The sequence below is a fragment of the Vipera berus genome (assembly GCF_964194415.1).
Source record: "Vipera berus genome assembly, chromosome: 5".
NCBI classification, from domain to species: Eukaryota; Metazoa; Chordata; class Lepidosauria; order Squamata; family Viperidae; genus Vipera; species Vipera berus.
Genome location: NC_138207.1, coordinates 41394586 through 41404624, shown reverse-complemented (window position 1 = coordinate 41404624; position 10039 = coordinate 41394586). Strand labels below are relative to the sequence as shown.

Genomic DNA, 10039 nt, shown 5'->3' with positions numbered 1-10039 from the left:
AGAAGCCCCCAGCTGAGCATTCCCTGGGCAACTGGCTAATCCTTTCAACGTGACAAGAGTGTGAGTTGTCTTCTTTCCAAGCTAATGAGTGCTAAACATTTCTTGCAAGAAAATAAGTAAGGTTGATTTTTTTTTGCACTTTTCCACTTTTGCTACATTCTTTTTCAAATGCAGTACAAAAATAGTTCTGCAGAAGTGAATAGCTATAAAGGGATTTTTATTTTCTGTCCGTTTTATAATGATCTTAGCATGGGATTTTCTTTTTTACATTGCATATGTTGGCAGTACACAGTTTACATCTCTGAGGTGATGGAATGTAGGCAACAGTATGTTGATTTACAAGTTAACTTAATTTCGTTGTGAGTTACACAATGACAATAAAGATATTCTATTCTAATCTCTAGGTTAGATATCCTAGTTTGCATAGAATGGTGTGAGCCTGATCAGGTAAAACTTGGGTTTTGTTATTTTAAGGCTTACTCCTACCTTTTCCTAGTGAGTTGAGGGAAAGAAAGATGAACCTTGTCCACTGTCTACATGCCTTCTTGGACTATCCTGGATTCTGCTGAACATTTCTAGAATAATGTCCACCTATTGTCCTTGGTCAGATCCTATGAAGCAGTATCCTAAGACACTCATAATGAAATCTTATAGAATTTTAGATTAAACAACGACAAGTTTGAAAATATTCTGTGAAGAATACCCAAAACTATATGATACCAGATTATATATATATATATATATATATATATATATATATATATATATATATATATATATATATATATACACACACACACAAGTAGTTCTTATTTAAGAACTGCCTTGTTTAGTGACTGTTTCCAGTTATGACAGTGATACAAAAATATGACTACTCGTCATATTTATGACCTTTGCAGTTTTGTAGAACAAAAACAAAAACAAAAAACAAACCTGCGGTTTCAGTTAGCAATGATTTCATTTAGTGGCTGAATTTCTGGCCTTAATTTTGGTCACTAAATGAGAACTACCTGTATTTTCTCAAAATGGAATGTATAAATCAAGTCTATATAGAAACTACTAGCTATAAGCAGTATTTTTATGCGTTATTCAAGAAATATTTTAGTTAGCTAAGCCTACAAAAAAGATCAAAGCCATTTGCAGCCTTTTCCTTGGAAGTCTGCAAATAAATACATTAAAATGCAAAAGCTAGGGAGACACATTACTTTACTCAGTGGTAAGTGTATTATTTCAGTTAAAACTATTGATCCATAGAATAATAGCTCACCAGGCTACATTCCTCATCCATGCATGGTTCCCATATTTTCAGGCATTATGCTCCACTGAAGCTTCCTTTAATCGAATCCATCATTATATGTAATCAAAACGGGAACTGTTGCCATCACTCAATAGGAGCTGCAAGCACTTTTTATTTTGAGTATTTTTGACAGGAGTTTGGTGTTCTGACTCAGCAATGCATTCACAAGCCTAATGCATTAGAATGAGGAAAAATAAAGGGAGAAATGAAGCAGCGAGGCTTGCTTTTATTTTATAATCCTCTTTGTTTTTCTAGAACTTCTGAATAGCCCCAGAATCACTGAGTCAAGTTTGGAATCCCATTTTCATGACAAAGCAAACATTTATCCTAAAAAATGAGCCCATTATAAAATGAGGCTTCCTGGTTTGAGCTCTTGCAGTTACTTCTAGTCTCTCTTCTTTAGGAATATTGCACCCAACATTGATCATGTTTAAAACTGGAAGCAGGGTAAGTTGTGGTTTCAGTTGAAGGATATCTTTCTTTGTCCTTTTGTTTGTAAAAAGATGGCATCTCAAGATACAATCTGCTGGTGAGCTTGGCAGAACTGAGATAAAAAGCAGAGTAGAAGAGGACGATTTCCCATCTTTGGTTAGAAAGCAAATTGTTAGGAAATAAATGAATGCCTGAAACTCTTAGTGGATTTTTCTAGCTTTCATCGAAACAGCAACTATTCTGTCAAATTAAGGTCTGTCCGTATTTGAAGGTGGCATCATTGAGAGTATTAGATAACACCTTACTTTTTTTTAATGTGTGTTTGCTTCATTCTGTGGATGATAAGAAAAATATAGAAATTTTGATACTTAACTGGGGTGATCTTGAAATGAAGATTTTTAGTCTTGCATTAGTACCAGAGAAGATGTGCCTCATCTTGATAAAGCATGTTCCAAGCAGAGAACAAGTTTTCCAGCTGTTCCATTCAAATATTTGTATCAGTTACAGAGGTAAATCTAGCCAATCACTTTAATCTGCAGTCCCACCCAGGAACAGATATCATTTCCTTCATGTTAGTCAATGAACAAAAAAAGGAAGATTTCCTTGGTGTTTTGGATTTGGGGGATGATTTACAAAAACTACTCCATAACAGTTCCTTGAGAATGGCTTACTTAAACTTATAAAAAGAATATACTCTGAGCAATTAACTGTAGGTGTTTGTTTGAAATTGCACCACTCAGTTTGGAACAGAGAAGTACCTAGTTCAGGGGTAGGCAACCTCGGCTCTTTTATGACTCATGGACTTCAACTCCCAGAATTCCTGAGTCAGCAGAGCTGACTCAGGAATTCTGGGAGTTGAAGTCCATGAGTCATAAAAGAGCCGAGGTTGCCTACCCCTGACCTAGTTGAATGCTTTCCTGTGTTTGCTTTAAATAAGGTGCCCCAAAGAGGTGGAAGTTTAACTATCATTCTGATACGTAAGTAGAAAGCTTTTCAAAATATGCACAGACAAACTGTCAATTTACAGGAAGGAGCTTTCAAACACAAAATCCCCAGATCTTCTAACAGATCTGTATCATGTGAGACATTCTAGTGCACAGGCAAAATTCAGGGGACTTTACATAAAGTTATTGTGTCTTCTATATCTGAACAGTTTCTCATTTTCTAAACTAGGCATTTACATTTGATGTGACAGTGCTGCAATAATATTTTTTTAATACCCATTTATGTGTGATCCCAATATCTTCCCTTGAGTTTGTATTCTGTGTCTTGTTCATGTAGTTCATTAGTTGTATTTTATCCCTGTGGAAATGCTAGTAGTTTCCCATATTCCATATTCACGACTATTGTATTTTCTACAATGCAACCTTTGAACCAATTAGTGCAAAACTTCACCGAGTACTATTCCTTTTCCCCTTGGATCATTTTTTTTAGTGAAAATTCCCACTCAGATGTATTTGCATCAAGAAATATTTTAGTCCAAGGGCAAATGGCAGCTTGGATTTTTGCACTTTTTATTGGAAAAACAGCTTTCTGTGTGTCTCTGCAAACTTCTGAAGGGCTAATCCCTCCTCTTCTCTCCCAAAATGGCTTATGTTTTCTTTTTTAAAATTTAAAAAGGACAAAACACAGTAACATTCTGAAAGGGCCAGTTTAGATGGAACGTTAATGAAAGTAAAGACTTCCATCATCTGAAATGTAAAGTAGTAATAAATTCTGGTTATTTGTAAACTTTTGATTTTAAATAAATAGTTCCGGGACAAAATCAGGAGATAAACTTTGGCAGGAGTATTGCTGAGAGAAACTATTCTTGTAACTGGTGTATGTTCTAGCTTTTATAGTGACAAATGAATATATGAGCAATTAGACCCCTTGCCCGTACCATTTTATGTGCAGCTTTTATTTGAGCTGTTTCTATGCTTTTTAAAACAGTGGTTCACTGCTTCAAAGGGGACACCTATTTGGGGACTTGAAGAGGTCTTCCTCATGTTTATACTATTTTATTTTAATATAAGTCTGGATGGAGCAGATGCTCTGGGTAACATGGAGTTCCCTATTTATACTCCAGATACTAAACAAATCATTTGAATCTACATATCTCTTGTGTACAGCTGGATGAAGAAAAGAACATGAATTGGATAAAAAGGATAAAATATATCTGTCCTCAGATTTTGAGATTCTTGGTGCTCCCAGAGAGCATCAAGGACCCACAGTTCAACCCTGAGCTACAAAAATTCTTTTCTGTCATGTCAGTTTGGTGCTAAAGGTATGAAAAAGAAGGTAATAGATGTGACAGATATTAATTTAGAGCTATAAAGTCTTGAAAGCTCCAGAAACTATTTCCCATTTATAATCTTCCTGTATAGTAAAAATAGTAACAATACCCACAATAGCAATAATATATCACATCTATGTCTTGCATTCCTCTGGAAGATTGAGTGTTGTACATGAATATTTTTTTCATTTTATCCCCTTAACAACAAACACCCAGTGAACTCATTGAAGCTTAAACTATGTCTCTAGTCCCAATCCTTAACCTGAATCATTATATTATGCTACTTTTTTTCTTACCCAAATCAAAGACAACCAATGGACAACTATTAAAAACATTACCCCGAACAAACTTGAATTTTACCCTCTGCTCCTATGATATTGGCCTTATTTTGTCTCCAAGTTGTAATTGTATTATTGCATATTACTGTTCTTCATACTGCAAAATGCCAGGCAGCTCCAAAACATGCAGAGTGGCAAAGTGTCAGAACAAGGCATTTTTATACTACCAAAGCTAAGATCTGTAAAACTGTATTCTGTAGAAAGACTCGAAGAGAAAGAGACAATCATGTCTTGTTTTGCTAGTGCTAATAGCCATTCATTCAGAAGTCCTGTCAAATCATTTCATCAAAATTGGATGTTGCTACAATGAGTTGATGCCATAATAAATCTTTTGATTATTGTATTTGGGGATAATCAGCATGTCCCATGCCAATTGTATCTTTTCATAAAAAGAAAAGATTCTGTTAGCTTGGGCATTTCCTTGGCATTTAAAAATCAGCGGTTTGGGATATTTTTCTATTTTAAACACCAAAATAAACTTAACACATCTTTCCTTATACTGTAGGTTTAATGCTTGGGATCAAAATATATAATTGGATATTATCAGCAACTTTGGCCTTTAGTTATCCAAAGCACTGACCAATAAAAGGGATGGTACAAGCTTGGGTGCAACTCCCACTAATATTTAGAGTCAAGAATTGCTCTGAGTAGTGCTAATCTGCTACAGAATTCAGACAAAGTCTAGTTTTGCAGAAACTTATTTTTCTCTCCATTGCTTATGTTTCAGATTACTTTCTATGAAGGCAAGAATTTCCAAGGATGCCGCTATGAGTCTGATAGGGATTGTTTGGATTTCCACACTGACTTGAGCCGTTGCAATTCCATCCGTGTAGAAAATGGTGCCTGGGTTGTTTATGAGCAGCCAAACTTTGCAGGAAACATGTATATTTTAACCCATGGAGAATATCCTGAATATCATTGCTGGATGGGCCTGAATGATAGAGTCAGCTCCTGCAAATCCATTCAGTTGGTCAGTAGAATAAGTTTTTTTTTCTCCTTCAGAGAAACACTTTCCTTTTTAAAAATATGTTTCTTTTTACTTAGTTCACTTCCCGGGGTGGGTGGGTGGGTTGGGGTGGCGGCAATGACCTTACATGTGAGGAGAAAAGATCACTGAATCTTGAGAAAGAGGAAAGCCTTAGAATAATCCAAGATAAAACAGGTGTGTCTATATAGCCACACCACCTATACCAGGGGTAGGCAACCTCGGCTCTTTTATGACTCATGGACTTCAACTCCCAGAATTCCTGAGTCAGCTGACTCAGGAATTCTGGGAGTTGAAGTCCATGAGTCATAAAAGAGCCGAGGTTGCCTACCCCTGACCTATATGCTTATGAGTATGTACACACACACACACACACACACACACACACACACACACACACACACACACACACATCCTTACACATGGATACATTTTGGCATAGAAAAGTTGCAATTATACACAATTTATAACGTATCATTAAAACACAGTAATTTATGTTTAGCACTAGCTGCTTTTATATTCAGAATTTCCTTCAATTGCCTGACAGGTCAATATTTCCAAGTGAAGGACATCCTTTAGAAGTTACACAAAACATCTTATTATCTTAAAGAAAGAACTTCTATTTATAATAATCTTGGCTCAGAGATTTTTAAAATTATTTATTTATTTATTTGTATCTCACCTTTATTATTTTTACAAATAACTCATGGCAGTAAACATACCTAATACTCCTTCCTCCTATTTTCCTCACAACAACCCTGTGAGGTAGGTTGGATTGAAAGAAAGTAACTGATGGCTAAGGCAGGACTTGAACTCACATTTTCCTGCTTTCTAGCCTGCTGCCACTAGACCAGTATGGCTTAAAATTGCATTTTAATACAGCTAATACAAAAGAAAGTTGTATTTGAGCATGAATGAAACAAAAAGAACAAACTTAAGAAAAAATTAAAATATTGAATGAGAAAATTAAAAATGGTAAGTGACTTTTAAAAAGTAAAAAAGTGAAGAAAATACTAAAAGAGAAACAAAATAACAAAATTTTACCAGATTTCCAAAACATACCTGAAAAGTATAGGAATTCTCCCCAAACCAAGGAGTTCCATCTCCCTCTTGATTTAGTAAACTAATAGCAAGAAAGGGATTTCCACTAAATCAATATTTGCCAAATGATTATTGGGATTTTTGAGGTCAAGAACACATACCTGTACTTTACATTATAAAACCTACTTTAATGATAGCCATCTGAAGAGGTTCTGGATTTTGGTTAGATGGGTAATTTGAAGAAAGTGTCCAATTTTAACTGAGTCTGGGAAACATGCTATTCCTGTATGCTTACTTCCCTAAAATTAAAAAAGGTATAGTTCACATTCGATGCATGTTTTTCTATAGTGTGGGAAATTTTCTTTAAAGGGAAATATGGGCAGATATGGACAAAGTCCACTATTACTTAAAAACTATATCCATTACATATGAAGTCTACTAAATTAAGGCTCCTAATACTGAGGATCTAATATGTGTTTGTGTTACTTCACTGTTCACTTATTATTTACTTCTTATAAGACAGTAGTAGATATATGTAGATGTAGATCTAGTTAGATCAATACATTTTTCTGAGGCCCTTGAATAAACAGTGTTGTCCTCTTACCAATTAAACAATAAGCAATCAAAACACATGATGATAGTTTGTATACAGTATACTGTCAGAGGACAAAAGTTCAGTGTATATTAATTCTACCACACCAAAAGTTTGTGTAAATTTTGAGTTCCGTCAAACTTTTCATCTGTCAGGATATTGCTGTATTTGAAATTCTGGTAAGTTAATAATACAGAGATGTTACAACATACCCCTGAGAATCAAATACATCTTAGAGTAGCTTTCCCCAATAGGATACACTCTAGTTTTGTTGTAGTGAAAATGATCCACTGTGACAGAAAAAATAGAGGCCACTTGCAGTTAATTACAATGTAGTTTTACAACACTTGCCATTGGTGATAAACTTTTCTTGATTATCACACACCACATTGTCATATATGGCAGAAATGTTCCTGAAATTATAATTTTTGTAAAATGTAATGAATAAATGTATTCATTCAGTGGTGTAATGCATATATGTCCAGCTACAAGGTATTATTTGTGATAATGTATATTCTCCATTTTATACCACATTTTAAGAGGACGCAGAAAAGTTTGTGTTCAACTCTTTAGTAATCTTTATGTTCTCTCTCTTCATTGCAGACTGGTGGAGACAAATATCAGATCCAGCTCTTTGAGAAGGGTGACTTTAGTGGTCAAATGCATGAATCTACAGAGGATTGCCCTTCTGTGATGGAGAAGTTTCACCTGCCAGAAATCCATTCTTGCAAAGTTCTGGATGGGGCGTGGGTTTTCTATGAACATCCCAACTTCCGTGGCAAGCAGTACTTCCTGGAGAGAGGGGAATACAGTAAACCCATGGAGTGGGGGGCTATAACCCCACTGGTCCAGTCCTTCCGCCATATTGGAGAATAATAAATTGCATGGAGTCTGAAGCTGATATGATAGAGACTTGATGCCATACTTATGGGCTTCATGCTGCCTGTCATTATTTGTGATATATGTGTCCCTTTGAGTGATCCTTTAAAGGAGATGACTAATCACTGCACCGCTATTTTGGAAAGATAATTAAATTTATTTAGCATCAAAATCAGAGTGAGCCTAATCCTTTAACTCTCTCATATCTCCTTAGTTATGGTTTAGAGCAGTGTTTCTCAACTTTGGCAACTTTAAGCTGTATGTACTACAACTCCCAGAATTCCCAGCTAGCAGAGCTGGCTGGGGAATTCTGGGAGTTGAAGTTCATGCAGCTTAAAGTTGTCAAAGTTGAGAAACACTGGTTTAGAGAAACATGGTTAAAATGAGATGTGTCTATGTGTGTATGTGTGTATTTGAAGATTTTGTTAAAGACTTCCTATCCTGAATAATTCAAACACCTAAAAATAATAGAATAAACAAAATCATTCTAAGGAAGCTTTCTCAGAGGTCCTTCCAATTTTCTGAGCACAAAAATCCACAAAGAGGTTGCTTTGCTTGGCTACTCGTTTCACACTGGCAGCTCCAATGCTCCCTTTCTCTTTACGCTTAATACTGTAGATCAGACATGTCAAACACAAGGCCCGGGGGCCGGATCTGGTCCGCAAAGTGGTTTCATGTGGCCCACGAAGCCATCCTGGAAACAGTGAGGGAACGGCCCCCACTGACTTGGCCCTGGCCCAGAGACCCTCCTTCTGCCAGAGACCCTCAGATCTCTCCCACTCCTGCCCAGGCCCCCATAGGCACCCTTGAAGTGAATGATGTAGAGCTGGCCATGCCCACCCAGTAGGCCATACGCACTCTAGCCACGCCCACCCAGTAGGCCACGCCCACCCTGGCCATACCCACCCGGCCCCCTGAGGGCAACTGCAATGCTGATGCGGCCCTCAATGAAATTGAGTTTGACACCCCTGCTGTAGATGGATATACAGACGTATATCACAGTCACAATCCCCCCTTTTCCTTCACACATTCTGCAAATACTAGGAAGGACAGAAGGAGCCATTTGGAAAAAACAACAACTTAGGACAACAACAACAACTCTGATGGTGTTCTGAAAATGTACCGTATTTTCTGGCGTATAAGACGACTTTTTAACCCATGAAAATCACCTCAAAAGTTGGGGGGTCGTCTTATACGCCGGGTCGTCTTATACGCCGGGAAAAAAAAAATCAGTCGAGCGTCCCCGTTCTTGCAAAGCCGGGCCGCCGCGCGCAACCGAGCTATCTCCGGCGCGGCTCCGGGACACGGCTGGGCGGGAGCGTCGGGCGGCTCTCCCCACGCGAAGGCGGCGCTGCCCATCGGCTCTTGTCCGTCGCAGAGGAGGCGAAGGCCCGACTGGCCCCGCCGGCCCTCCCGCTGCTCCCGCGCTTCTGCCGGCCCCCGAGGCGCAGCGTTTCCCGGGCGGCAGGCAGCGCCGGAGGGCAGCCGCCACCCCGCCATGGCCGGCGCCCCTCCTGCTTCCCCCCCAGGCCTTGAACTTCTCCCATTCAGCGCAGGGCGGGGCAGCTCCGCCCGCAGCCTCTTTTTCATGTGCCGCTTCCCTCTCACCGTCGGCCGAGGCGCGCTCGGCCCAGGCACCCGGTCCCTCTTCCCGGCCGGCTTCCCGCCCTGCCCCTCATGGAGCTGGACTGGGCGTGCAGCCTCTCGGTGTGGCTGCTTTTCCTGGGCAGCCTGGCGGTGCGGCTCCTGCGCTCGGAGCTGTTGCTGAGCCGGCGGCTGCTGCTGCGCGTGGGGCTGCTGGCCGTCCTGCAGGCGCTGGGCTTTCCTGCCGCTGCCCCTCAGCGCCGCGCTCACGGCGGCTGCCTGTTGGCTCGTCTCGGCCAGGACCGCCCAGCGGAAGCGCATTCCCCGCGGGGGGGAGAGCGGTGCTGGTGACAGGTGAGTCCGGTGGGCGCGAGGCCCTCCCCTCGGGCAGCGGCAGGATGGCCCAGCGCCTGCAGGACAGCCAGCAGCCCCACGCACAGCAGCAGCCGCAGCGAGAGCTGCAAACGCAGGAATAATGTGGAACATGTGGATGGTGCTCGCCGTCGCCTTATCGGCCTGCGTCTCGGGCGAGGCGGTAAGAGGTTGTTTTAATTTCATTTGGGGAGGGTGAAGCAGGGCAAGAAGCAGTTGCGAGGAGCGCTTGCGTGGATTTGGA

General features: G+C 40.0%; 1 protein-coding gene across 1 annotated transcript; it reads left to right on the top strand.

Moving 5' to 3' along the window:
• The first annotated feature begins 4909 nt into the window (after positions 1-4909).
• On the top strand, positions 4910-8005 carry CRYGS (crystallin gamma S). Its single transcript, XM_081328245.1, has 2 exons — positions 4910-5312; positions 7564-8005. Exons 1-2 carry the CDS (start codon positions 5061-5063, stop codon positions 7834-7836), a joined length of 525 nt encoding a protein of 174 aa, XP_081184371.1. The 5' UTR covers positions 4910-5060; the 3' UTR covers positions 7837-8005.
• The last annotated feature ends 2034 nt before the right edge of the window (positions 8006-10039 follow it).

Coding starts and splice junctions, on each gene's coding strand:
- CRYGS (XM_081328245.1), top strand. CDS start 5,061: ATGTTTCAGATTACTTTCTATGAAGGCAAGAATTTCCAAGGATGCCGC. Junction 5,313..7,563: donor CCTGCAAATCCATTCAGTTG/GTCAGTAGAATA, acceptor TCTTCATTGCAG/ACTGGTGGAGACAAATATCA.